General features: G+C 43.3%; 1 protein-coding gene across 6 annotated transcripts in view; it reads right to left on the reverse strand.

Moving 5' to 3' along the window:
• Nucleotides 1–13,836, reverse strand: part of gramd4a (GRAM domain containing 4a) — a 66,802-nt gene that overhangs the window by 38,519 nt on the left and 14,447 nt on the right. For 4 of the 6 annotated variants that reach the window (XM_090200236.1, XM_021563381.3, XM_090200240.1 and 1 more), the window contains exon 3: nt 6,544–6,664. In XM_090200236.1, the coding sequence (XP_090056362.1) occupies nt 6,544–6,664 (121 nt within the window). Of the gene's footprint in view, nt 1–6,543; nt 6,665–6,997; nt 7,774–13,836 lie in introns of those variants that run through there. The other 2 variants (XM_090200237.1, XM_090200241.1) reach the window with 1 other exon arrangement.

The following is a 13,836-nucleotide window of genomic DNA, read 5'->3' on the forward strand; positions in this document are numbered from 1 at the left end:
ATCATTAGAAAACTTTTGCAATTATGTTAGCACAGATGAAAACTGTTAAAGCAATTAAAGAAGCAATAAAACATTTTTTAAAAACCACGCTGTGTACTACCACCTTCACAGAACAGCACAAACTGTCTCTAGCCAGTATAAAAAGAGTGGGAGGCCCCAGTGCACAACTGAGCAAGAGGACAAGTACATTAGTGTCTAGTTTGTGAAACGGATGCCTCACAAGTCCTCAACTGGCAGCTTTATTAAATAGTACCCGCAAAACACCAGTCTCAGAGTTCCTCTGTCAAGTGTCTGTTCTTCTGCCCATCTTAATCTTTTATTTTTATTGGCCAGTCTGAGATGTGTTTTTTTCTTTGCAACTCTGCCCAAAAGGCCAGCATCGTGGAGTCACCTCTTCACTGTTGACATTGAGACGGGTGTCTTGCGGGTAGTATTTAATGAAGCTGTCAGTTGAACTTATGAGATGTTTGTTTCTCAAACTAGACACGAATGTTGGTACACAATGCAAATAGTCTGGGTAGCCATTTGATTACCTGTTCAGGAGTCTTATGGCTTGGGGGTAAAAGCTGTTGAGAAGCCTTTTGGACCTAGACTTGGTGCTCTAGTGGCGGCAGTTTAGCTCTAGTGATGTACTTGGCCATACGGACTACCCTCTGTAGCGCCTTGAGGTCGGAGGCCGAGCAGTTGCCGTAACAGGCAGTGACGCAACCAGTGCTCTCTATGGCGCACCTGTAGAACTTTGAGAATCTGAGGACCCATGCCAAATATTTTCTCCTGGAGGGGGAAATAGGCTTTGTCGTGCCCACTTCATGACTGTCTTGGTGTGCTTGGACCATAATAGTTTGTTGGTGATGTGGACACCAAAGAACTTGAAGCTCTCAACCTGTTCCACTTCAAGGAGAATGGGGACGTGCTCGGTCCTCCTTTTCCTGTAGTCCACAATCTCGTTTGATTTGATAGGATGCCAGATTGGCTCACACTCAACAAATCTATGCATTGTAACAGGCCCACAATGTGGTTACTACAGTCTGAGATATAGATCTATATCTATAGCCGTTATCACAGCACAACATTTAAAAAGGGTGTCTCTTTTCAGGTTTAGAAGAAATGACTCCTAAGTGCTAACTCCTGTTCATATAAGCTGGTAGCAGAGCTAGCATACCGAAATCAGTGGTGGTAGTCAGTCCAAGTGTAATGCAGTTAAATGGGGACGATGACATGAACATGTACTGGGGTCGAAATCCAAACAAGCATTACCGTCAGATCTTTTTCTCAACATAGTGTGAAACACACAAAGAATAGTCTAAAATATAGGCCAATTTTGCTGGGGTGGGGGGCAACCTTTCCCGCTCGCATTTTCAATGGCATATCCATTATTTTAGTTGAGTTCGATTGATCTCTTTAACACGTGTACAGATTGCCTGAGAGTTCTAGTAGCATATTAGCCTGTCTAGTGGCGTGAGTTTTTTTCAGCTGTTCAGACTGGGGCCTCAGAACAACTATAGGCAATGCTATAATCTAACCACGAGCAAGTTAAATCTCATCCACTCAGACCCCATATGCTTGTCTCTCTCTCTCTCTCTTCGCCCTGCTCCACTACCTCCCCACACTTGAACTGTGCAGAGATGAAAACAGAGATGAACAGAACAGAAAGCAGAGATGAACCGAAAGCAAGAATGAACAGAGCAAAGTCCATTTAGCTGCTAATGGATTCTCCTGCTTCACCGCTCCTACTGGTCCAATTACACTGGGAGGAAGAGAGGGGTAGAGGACGAGAGAAAGAGAGCAGAGGGGGGGCCTGGTCAGGACCTGTATAACCCAGAAACAGATTCACTCCAGTTCACGAACACAACAGTCCCCTACTGCCATTGAGTATGAAGTGTGTAGAGAGGCCAGGGACTAAACACAACATCTCTATTCTGACCTTCAGCAAGGCAAGGCTGCCATGTTGGGACCGTCTTCTATAACATGCTAAACACTAAACTCAAACATCAGCTATGGAAGACTGTCATTGGTAACAAAGCAGAGGTGAATAATGCATGAGTATGTCAAGTATATATGCAGATTACCTTTTAGATAGACCTCCCCTCTAACTACTTCACCTCTCCATACAGATCCCACACAAACAGGAGAATGAACTTGAAAGAGCAAATTGCCCTGACCCCCCCCACAAAAAAAAGTGGGCTAAGTACCAACGACACAAATGGCACTCAACTCTGTAGACAACATTCATTGGGACATTATTGGTCTGTCTAAATGAGTACTGGTGATGAGACCGTGCTGTTATTAGATACCGAGTCTCTCATCCATCTGTGTGTGTGTGTGTGTGTGTGTGTGTGTGTAACAGGGTCTTCATAAGGACCCTCTACAGGGCTGAGGGAGACTACGGCTAAATAATTAAACTGCTAACAGAATTGACCTAAATAAGAAAAACTTAACAGGATACACCTGGCAGCCATATCAGCTTTAGCTAAAAACATTTAATTTGGATTTGACGTCATTTGACATCAAATGTTACATATTTATAATACCAGTCAAAAGTTGACACTCATTCCAGGGTTTTTCTTTATTTTTACTATTTTCTACATAGTAGAATAATCGTGAAGACATCAACAACTATGAAATAACACATATGGAATCATGTAGTAACCAAAAAAAAAAAAAAGTGTTAAACAAATATATTTTGAGATTCTTCAAAGTAGCCACCCTTTTCCTTGATGACAGCTTTGCATTCTCTCAACCAGCTTCATGAGGTAGTCACCTCTAATACATTTCAATTAACAGGTGTGCCTTGTTAAAAGTTAATTTGTGGAATTTATTTTCTTCAAGTGCAGTCGCAAAAACCATTAAACGCTATGATGAAACTGGCTCTCATGAGGACTGCCACAGGAAAGGAAGACCCAGAGTTACCACTGCTGCAGAGGACAAGTTCATTGGAGTTACTAGCCTCAGATTGCAGCCCAAATAAATGCTTCAGAGTTCAAGTAACAGACACGTCAACTGTTCAGAGGAGACTGTGTGAAAATCAGGCCATCATGGTCAAATTGCTGCAAAGAAACCACTACTAAGGCCACCAATAAGAAGAGACTTGCTTGGCAGAAGAAACATGAGCAATGGACATTCGACTGATAGAAATCTGTCCTTCGGTCTGAGGAGTCCAAATTTTAGATTTTTGGTTGCATCCGCCATGCCTCTGAGACGCAGAGTAGGTGAACGGATCTATGCATGTGTGGTTCGAACTGTGAAGCATGGAGGTGGTGCGATGGTGCGTTGCTGGTGACACTCAGTGATTTATTAAGAATTCAAGGCACACTTAAACAGCATGGCTATCACAGCATTCTGCAGTGATACGCCATCCCATCTGGTTTGCACTTAGTGGGACCATCATTTGTTTTTCAACAGGACAATGACCCAACACACCTCCAGGCTGTGTAAGGGCTATTTGACCAATAAGGAGAGTGATGGAGTGCTGCATCAGATGACCTGGCCTCCACAATTACCTCACCTCAACAAAATAGAGATGGTTTGGGCTGAGTTGGACTGCAGATTGAAGAAAAAGCAGCCAACAAGTGCTCAGCACGTGGAAACTCCTTCAAGACTGTTTGAAAAGCATTCCAGGTGAAGCTGGTTGAGAAAATGCCAAGAGTGTGCAAAGCTGTCAAGGCTAAGAGTGGCTACTTTGAAGAATCTCAAATATATTTGGATTTGTTTAACGACTCCATGTGTGTTATATTTCATAGTTTTGATGTCTTCACTATTATTCTACAATGTAGAAAATAGTAAAAATAAAGAACACCTTGAATGAGTAGGTGTCCAAACTTTTGACTGGTACTGTATGAGGCAAAGGTACAGAATGGCACCTTTTATTTAGGGGTATTTTAATACATTTAACCATTTAGAAGTCAAAGCATTTTATGCATAGTCCCCCCATTTGAAGGTGTCATAAGATCATACCCCCAAAAACATGCGAACCTGTCACCATTACTAATAACAGAGGCAGTTAGCATTTTTGGGGGTGGTTATGATATTTATGCCCTCATTATTCACGATTGTCACATCTAGTTCCACTCCGGTGCCCGATGTCGCCAGTTTACTAACCACCGGTCCTGGCACCCCCTCATTGAGGACACCTGCACTTCCCTGATTATTTAGCCCTCTTTGTTAAATCAGTCCTTGGGTATTATTGTCTCCCACGTTCAGTTCGCATCCCATGTTTGTTCTTTTGCATCTGTTCCTTATTAAAAAAACTCACCTTCTGCTTTCTGACTCCCAGCGTATACATAACAGAGATGATCCGTAATCATGGTGGCATCCACATTGAATGTAGACGTGTTCAGAAACATATTTTTATATTTACAATAAAAAAGTGACTCCAAAATGACCAAATTCATTATTTACCATTCAAATTGGACACAACATAATCCGAAACAAAAACAAACTGCATATGCATCCAACATCCAAGTTTGTAGAGTCCCAAGTTTGATGTAACCATTGCGTGCTAGGAATGAGAACAAAATACTAACCTTTGAAATAAATACTTTAATACACTACAGTTGAAGACAACTGGAGTACCGACTGGCAAAATGTTTAACAGTCATCAAACTCTGAAATCCAAGTTGAGAACTCTGGCCTCTTTCTAGAGCTCTGACCTAAAGATCACTGACGTCATGAGTCAACCTTGTTCCCCCCGCCCGAGTTCCCAGCATCTTGAAAGCCCCATGTGCCTCACCCTAATAATTTTGTCCCTTTCCCCCTCATAGTTTCACCTACTGTTTTGACTTGGTGGTGCACAGGTAGCCTATAGCCTGTTTTAGCAAAATGTAATCTAATATTGTAAGAGCTTTCATTATCTGCTTATATGCCCCCTTTATTTATCCTACTGTTCTGACTTGGTGTACAGGGAGAACTGTATATTCTGAGAACTACTATATTCTGTCGCTGTACATTTCAAAAGTGCTGAACAAATAGTTATACTGACTACATCCATCCTAGCTCGCTCATTAATGTATTAATAGAAATTACGGATGGCCTCTTATGCGCTTGTCGGGCCATAATTTCTAAATCTCAATAATCAGTAGAAAACACATTTGTTTAGGCAAGTCAGCCATAGTAGCCATGTCTTTTTAAAAAGGCAGTAAATGAGGCTGAATGAACTGAGTCAATGCCAGACAAGGCTGATAGCCAGGTGTAGAGGTGGTAAGGAGTCAATCCATGGTGCTGAAAAGAGACAGCTTTATGTAGGCCATAACAGTTTGCGGGCACAGTTTGTCACCATTATAGTGCAATTTATGTATTGTTTAGTGTTGTGTAGTGGATTTGTTGGCATGTATCAACCATTAAAAATTGTTTTTAATATATATATATATATATATATATATATATATATATATATATATATATATATATATATATATATATATAAAAATGGGGTGTTTGCCACTGGTAAGAGGCACGTCAGCAACAGAAGAAACTAAAATCAAGTACAAACATTTGAGGGGACAGCATAGCTGGTAGATTTATATAATCAACAACATGAATGATCAGCTGATAGCCCATCCTCTTTAACCAATGTGAATATTTATGAGGCATTGCAATTAGCTTGCTTTTAATTAGCTTACATTCTCACTACAGAGTCAGTTGGTAATTTATGAATTATGGAAGTCTTTCTGTGTGCTGTTTTATTTAACAGGACTTAGAGTCAAAGTGCTTTCATTTCTAAAAAATAAATTACAAATTATTATTATTTTTTTTAAAAATCAGTATGTATGAAAAACTCTCAAAAAAAAGGTGATATTCTGTACTGTCGCCACACATAAAACATTTGATCTCAAATCCAAAATTCTGGAGTATAGAGCTAAATGAAACATTTTGGCTTCACTATCCAAATAATTACTAGGGGAGTGTATATTTAGCACTGTACAGGTATTAGCTTCTATATAGCTTTGGATATATAGCTTTAGCACTGGCAATTAGCAATAGCTTCAAGCCTATAGCTTCAGCCATATCATATAGCCTTAAAGGCTTTAGCCATACAGTTTTAGCCCGCGTGTTAGCTTCAGCAATGCATACTCGCACTCTCAGGGATGCAGAGGCACACTGGCAGACCTGTGGATGGAAAAACTGCACACACACACAGCACAGGCCACTAGACGTGCTACACTACAGCAGCATAGGCTTGGTACAGTATGTACCCATCCCTGAGTTGGGTTAATGGGGCAGGGCAGCCACATTGGCCAGAGGCATTAGGAGAGTGGCCGACCCAGCACAGAGGTGTGTGTGTTAGAGTATGAACATGAATCGGCACAATTTACTTCGCTTCCCCCTCAGCCTCAGCTTCAACCTCAGCTTCCCCCTCAGCCTCAGTTTCCCAACTCCCTCGTACATCCCTCCACCACCCTCGTCCCCATCCCAACACCCATTCCTCCAGCCTCTCCCATTGTCACACAGACTCCCCCAATTCATGTCCACAAGCAGATCGCAACGGAGGACGAATAAAAAGCTACAGCAGCTAAAACGTGTGTTGGGGTTGTTAAGGTTACTCACGTAGGAAGTGTTTCTCCAGTAAGGCAATCTCTAGATGACCCTTCACCTCGTTTAGCCGGTCCGACTCGCTCCTCTGGAAGTCTTGAAAGGCTGCAGCCATGTTGAGAGCCCCCGAACCCGCCTGCACACAGAGGAGAAGCGCACGTTCATACAGACGTAATATCAACGCACACACACTGGAAGTCCTGAAAGGCGGGCTCCATGGTGAGAGCCCCAGAACTCATCTGCACGCACGCACACACCAAGAGGCTAAATTAACATTAATACAGGCATGACATCACACACACACCAAGAGGCTAAATTAACATTAATACAGGCAGGACATCACACACACAGAAGAAACGCACGTTAAAAAAAAATACATGAGATCGACTTAACACACATTAAAACATGCATGAATAAAACCGACACACACACACGGCGGAGTAGCTATATCTCCAGTATGATGACTCACACAGCCAGTGCGTTTCCCTCCCGTTTTGAAAAGCGTTGCAGAGGAGATCCCTACCGACTGACTGTCCTCTAGTTTAAACGCAACACTGATGACTCAACCACTCTCTACCCCCAACTGACTCATGGCTTTAGTCCACGACACCGCATTACTCCATAGATTACCAGACCAATACCAGGTGAGAGAGAGATGGTGAAAGAGGGGAAGAGTGGAGGGGGGAGAGGATCACTAGATGAAAAAGATGTCAAGAGAAAGCGACAGAAATAGGATTGCGTTAAAGAAAGCAACAGAGGATGAAAGGAGGGGAGGAGAGAAGGAAAGCGTGGAAGCTGCAGTTATTCTGAGCCACTGCAGGTTTACCAGCCGCCAACGAACCAAGGCAGGCAGGGTGTCCCTTTAAGAGGCTCCTGCCACAGACAAAGACAGTCACGGCCAACACACACATAAAGCCGAACACACACTGCAGCAGCTTCTTCTCCCTGCAGCATTCCTGACTGCAGCGTGTCTTAATCTGTTATGTTGCCTGTCAAGTGCATGAGAGACAAACACCGCGTGAGAGAGAGAACAAGGGATGAGAAGAGCGAAAGGAATTGAGTTAAAGATGCCCTACTTGGGATGCAGCCAGTGATTAACAAAGGATGAAGAGAAAAGACGGTGAGATGAATGAAAAACTAAAACAGAGAGCCTTCACTCTGTAGCCCAAATGTCAGAGAGTTGATTTGAGAAGGGGGATAGAGAGAAACAAGAGGGGAAGGGGCTAGACTGGGTGCGTCTGGAACAGGAAGTAAACACCCAGGTCATGTGATCTGGTCCTGAGGAGTAAAGAAGCAGCAGTGCAGAACTAGCATGGAGTATCTGCAGCACTGAGGAACGAGCAGTAGTGTGTGTGTTTGATGATTTTATTCGTTCAACTTTTATTCTTATTTACAATGACGGCCTACCAAAAGGCCCCCTGCGGGGACGGGTGCTGGGATGAAGAATAAAAGTGTAGGACAAAAACACATGACAAGAGAGACACCACATAAAGAGAGACCTAAGACGACAACACAGCATGTGTGTTGGGGTGGGGGGGCAGGGGGGGTGTCTATGTTGCAGAGCCCAGGAATTTAAAGAACTAGGACGCCGCGTAGCCCAACAAAAAGGTTATTTCTCAAACTCTGGATGAATGGGGGAAGCATATTACGGGCATCTTCATTTACAAAACCACTGTTCAGGTCTACTCCCCCTCAGTTCTATGCTTCTATTTCTATGATTATGAAAGTTGTTTTTCAGAAAATTACTAGAAAGTCAGCAGCTGGCATTGAGCTGGTCTCATGTTTGTTCCTGGGCAGAAAACATAGAATGATTAGGCTTACACCGTATAACGGACTATTTTGAAATATCGACAGTAAGATTTACAATACCGCTCAACGGTACCCATAAAAGACACCCCCACCCATGAAATCTAAGACGTGTCAACTAATTTATCTACTTCAGTGCTCTAGCTATATATTTGCTAACTAAGATGGCTAGATGTCAAGATCAAGCTTCTAGGTTACACCAGACATCCATTCCCCTCATGGATCAAGATCCCTGTTGCCTAAATTGTTGTGTATAATTTTTTAAAATTATAAATATTTAAATATTTTTTGTACACTCAGTGTGTGTGTAAAAAAAATAAAAAAACACTGTCCTAATATCAAGTCCCTCCCCCCCCTTTTGCCAACAGAACAGTCTAAATTCATTGGGGCATGGACTCTACAACAAGTTGAAAGTGTTACTCAGGGATACTGGCCCATGTTGTTTACAATGCTTCCCACAGAATTTGGCTGGTTGTTTGGGTGGTGGACCATTCTTGATACACATGGGAAACTGCACAAACACAATCCATGTCTCAAGGCTTAAAAATGCATCTTTAACAGGTCTTAACAAGTGACATCAATAAGGGATCACAGCTTTGAACTTGATTCACCTGGTCAGTCTCATGTAAAAGGCAGGTGTTCTTAATGTTTTGTACACACACACACACACACACACACACACACACACACACAGAGAGTATTCAGACCCCTTGACTTGTTCCACAGTTACATTATTAAAGCCTAAAATTGATTAAACGTTTCTCAATCTACATACAATACCCCATAATAACAAAGCGAAAACAGAAGGCATTTTTGCAAATTAATAAATCAAAAACTAAATCCTTTAAATTAGTATTCAGACCCTTTACTATGAGGCTCAACATTGAGCTTAGGTGAATCCTGCTTCCATTGAACATCCTTGAGGTTTCTCCAACTTGGAGTCCACCTGTGATTAATTAAATTGATTGGACATGATTTGGAAAGGCATACACCTCTCTATATAAGGTCCCACAGTTGACAGTGCATGTCAGAGAAAAAAACCAAGCCATGAGGTCGAAGGAATTGTCCACAGAGCTCCGAGACAGGATTGTGTCGAGGCACAGATCTGGGGAAGGGTACCAAAAAAAAAATGTCTGCAGCATTGAATGTCCAAGAACACAGTGGCCTCCATCATTCTTAAAAATGGAAGAAGTTTGGAACCACCAAGACTCTTCCTAGAGATGGCAGCCCGTCCAAACTGAGCAATCGGGGGAGAAGGGCCTTGGTCAGTGAGGTGACTAAGAACCTGATGGTCACTCTGACAGAGATCCAGAGTTCCTCTGTGGAGATGGGAGAACTTTCCAGAAGGACAACCATCTGTGCAGCACTCCACCAATCAGGCCTTTATAATAGTGGCCAGACAGAAGTCACTCAGTAAACAAAGGCACATGACAGCCTGCTTGGAGGACTCTTAGACCATGAGAAACAGGATTCTTTGGTCTGATAAAACCAAGTTGAAATCTTTGACCTGAATGCCAAGCATCACTTCTGGAGGAAACCTGGGACCATCCTAACGGTGAAGCACGGTGGTGGGAGCGTCATGCTGTGGGGATGTTTTTCAGCGGCCGGGATAGGATACTAGTCAGGATTGAGGCAAAGATGAACGGCGCAAAGTACAGCGAGATCCTTGATTAAAACCTGCTTCAGAGCGCTCACGACCTCAGACTGAGGATGAAGGTTTTACCTTCCAACAAGACAACGACCCTAAGCACACAGCCAAGTCAATGCAGAAGTGCCTTCGGGACAAGTCTGTGAATGTCCTTGAGTGGCCCAGCCAGAGCCTGGACTTGAACCTGATCTAACATCTCCGGAGAAATCTGGAAATTGCTGTGCAGCGATGCTCCCCATCTAACCTGACAGAGTTTGAGAGGATTTGCAGAGAATAAATGGGAGAAGCTCCCCAAATACAGGTGTGCCAAGCTTGTAGCGTCATACCCAAGAATACTCGATGCTGTAATCGCTGCCAAAAGGTGCTCGTGTGTAGATTGATGAGGGAAAACAACTTCATCCATTTCAGAATAAGGCTATAAACCAAACAAAATGTGGAAAAAGTCAAGGGGTCTGACTACTTTCCGAATGCACTGTTCGTACCATTTCTGTTGTATAATAGCGCCCCTTGTGTAAACCTCCGGTAATACAGTATACCCCAATATGGTACAGAAACGGTATGACAAAACTGGATACCTTCCAACCCTAATAATTATATCTGTGGCAGGTAAAACGTCAAACTACAAGCTACATAATGGTATATTTGACGTGTGATTATAGGGGAAACAATTTTGTCCAATCGAAGACAGACCAATAACAGACACCAACCATCACAGACAGACCAATCACAGATCCCCAACATCAGAGGCAGACCACTCACAATCAGACCCTGTGGGGAATCAATCAATCAGAGAGCACGCCTAACAACAGAAAGACCTCAACATCACTATCAGAGCATTCTAGCAAAGATCAATGACAGATCCACCCACCTGGTCTGCTGTGATAGGAGGGAGTGTTAGGGGGGGGAAAGGATGGATGTTTTATAGCAGAAAACAGTGAGGACATAACCCTTTCTTTCTATAGTTTTGTCCAGCTCCAGTGCCAAGTTGGATGTGTGCAAAACAGTCTCCGTTCGTATAGGGAGCAATAAGGGCCCCATGAGACAGCTGTAGGCTGTAGCCCTCAGGTTTGGCCTGGTGTTGTAGAGAGGGGCTGGACTGCTAGACAGTCTGCCAGACAGACTACTAAAGTAGATGCCTGTTCACGTTGATAGAACTCCTTCCACATTAGGTCAAGCAAACAACGCCTTAGCGAAGGTCAGGAGTTAAAAAGCAAGTCTTACCTCTAGAAGCTGTAGAAACACTGATTTTTTGGTATTCCTCTGGGTTCAATCACAGGCCATGACTTGCAAAAAACTCCTAGTGAGATTTGCTCTACTTAGATGGGGATTAAAAAAAATGGGCTGAACCATAACATTACAGAAGCATGGAATAGATTCATGATTGCTCCGAGATACAGTCAACGGTACTCCTGCTCAATATAACCAATCCGAAAGTTCCATAGTTTAGCTAAATATTGATTAGAATGCATGGAGCCTTGTACCTTTGCAGAAAGCCTTAAAAATCAGGAATGGGGACAGTGCATTGACATGTGGATGGATCACTTGCACCTACAATCTCAGTGTTGTATGAGATATTGAATGAAAAGCTACAGGAGATAGCTCAAACTAGAACGGCCAGGATATCGCCGCTGAGGAATTGCCTCCTGTCATGCAATTTGTTTTATCTTATTCACCCTTAAGCTACAGACCAGCTGAGACATCTTATTGAGCTGAAAATAAACATTTACTCCACTTCTTTTCCATCATTAGCCTTCTCCTGTCATCATCTAACCCACAGAAACAAGACAGAGACAATGGAACGAGAGAGAGGTACATACAGTACAAAGACGGTTGAGAGACAGTGAGAGAGATAGCGAGACCAAAGAGACGGTTGAGAGACAGTGAGAGAGAGATAGCGAGACCAAAGAGACGAGAACTGGAGGAAAACAACTGCTTTCGTATCATCTTATGCCAAGAAGCCATAAGGTGATGTAACGCTAACCGTTAACACAGAGTAACCTGAAGCAGCAGCAGTACTCTAGGCTACTGGGAAGAAGGCGTGGCGACGGTTGGTGACCCAGTATCTCTGGCACTGTTCCCAGTGCAGGCTTAAATCACAGAGGGAGAACATTTTGGGTGTGCTGTGGCCAGGGGATTAATACTCGTGACCAGTGCCTGTGTGCCAGTTCATTAGAAGTGCGAGTTAACCAGATAAGATTAGGGGTGTCAAACTCCTTTTCCCAGGGCCCGCATTCAGTCTTTACCAAGATCTGGAGGGCCGCACTTAAATTTACTAGATTTCCTCACCGTAAAAATAGTCCTCTTTCCATCACTATTGGAACTTTCGATGCTCCTGGACTGTCTAGCTTTAGTTGACTGTTAGCAAGCTGGACAAAGGAAACTGAACACAAATGTAGGTCCATTATGTCTGACTACACAGTTATCTGGCCACCTGCGGGACAGATTGAATGGGCTAGAGGGCCAGGCATGGAGTTTGACGCGTGAGTTAAGGTTGGCGGGAATGGGAGACAATTTCAATAGTCTAAAGAATCCTACTCCCCTTTTTTTACCTTCCTAGTCTGTATATGGCCTCCCGAGTGGCACAGTGGTTTAAGGCACTGCATCTCAGTGCTAGAGGTGTCACTACAGAACCTGGTTTGATTCCAGGCTGTATCACAACCGGATGTGATTGGGAGTCCCATAGGGCGGCGCACAATTGGCCAAGTGTGGTTAGGGTTTGGCCGTCATTGTAAATAATAATTTTAAATTTATTAAATTGTCCCTCCCCCCCTCAATCTACACACACACACAGCAAAAACTGTTTGGAAATGTTTGCTAATTTATAAGAAACTGAAAAATTACATTTATTCAGTACTTTGTTGGGGCACCTTTGGCAGCGATTACAGCCTGGGTCTTCTTGGGTATGACGCTACAACCTTGGCACATCTGTATTTGGGGAGTTTCTCCCAATCTTCTCTACAGATCGTCTCAAGCTCTGTCAGGTTGGATGGGGAGCGTGTTGCTGCACAGCTATTTTCAGGTCTCTCCAGAGATGTTAGATTGGGTTAAAGTCCAGACTCTCGCTGTGCCACTCAAGACAATTGAGACTTGTCCCGAAGCCACTCCTCAAATCAAATTTAATTACTTACAAGCCCTTAACCAACAAGCCCTTAACCAACAATAATTTAAGTTAAGAAAAAAAAGTAAAAAATTAAAAAGTAACAAGTTATTAAAACTGCAGCAGTAAAATAACAAGCGAGGCTATGTACAGGGGGTACTGGTACAGAGTCACCGGTTAGTTGAGGTAATATGTACATGTAGGTAGATTTAAAGCGACTATGTATAGATTATAAACAGAGTAGCAACAGCATCATTTATTTTTTAAAGATATTGTTTTAATAAGGGCCTTGGTGGCCATTTGATTAGCTGTTCAGGAGTCTTATCGCTTGGGGGTAGAAGCTGTTAAGAAGCCTTTTGGACCTAGACTTGGCGCTCCGGTACAGCTTGCCATGTGGTAGTAGGGAGAACAGTCTATGACTGGGGTGGGTGGGGTCTGACAATTTTTAGGGCCTTCCTCTGACACCGCCTGGTATAGAGGGCCTGGATGGCAAGAAGCTTTGCCCCAGTGATGTAGTGGGCCGTACGCACTTCCCTCTGTAGTGCCTTGCGGTCGAAGGCAGAGCAGTTGCCATACTAAGCAGTGATGCAACCAGCTGTAGAACTGTGAGGATGAGGACCCATGCCAAATATTTTCTGCTGAGGGGGAAATAGGCTTTGTTGTGCCCTCTTCACAACTGTCTTGGTGTGTTTGGACCATGATAGTTTGTTGGTGAAGTGGACACCAAGGAACTTGAAGCTGTTCCACTACAGCCCCA

Source organism: Oncorhynchus mykiss, chromosome 15 (assembly GCF_057628025.1).
Source record: "Oncorhynchus mykiss isolate SJ-2025 chromosome 15, ASM5762802v1, whole genome shotgun sequence".
Lineage (NCBI taxonomy): Eukaryota > Metazoa > Chordata > Actinopteri > Salmoniformes > Salmonidae > Oncorhynchus > Oncorhynchus mykiss.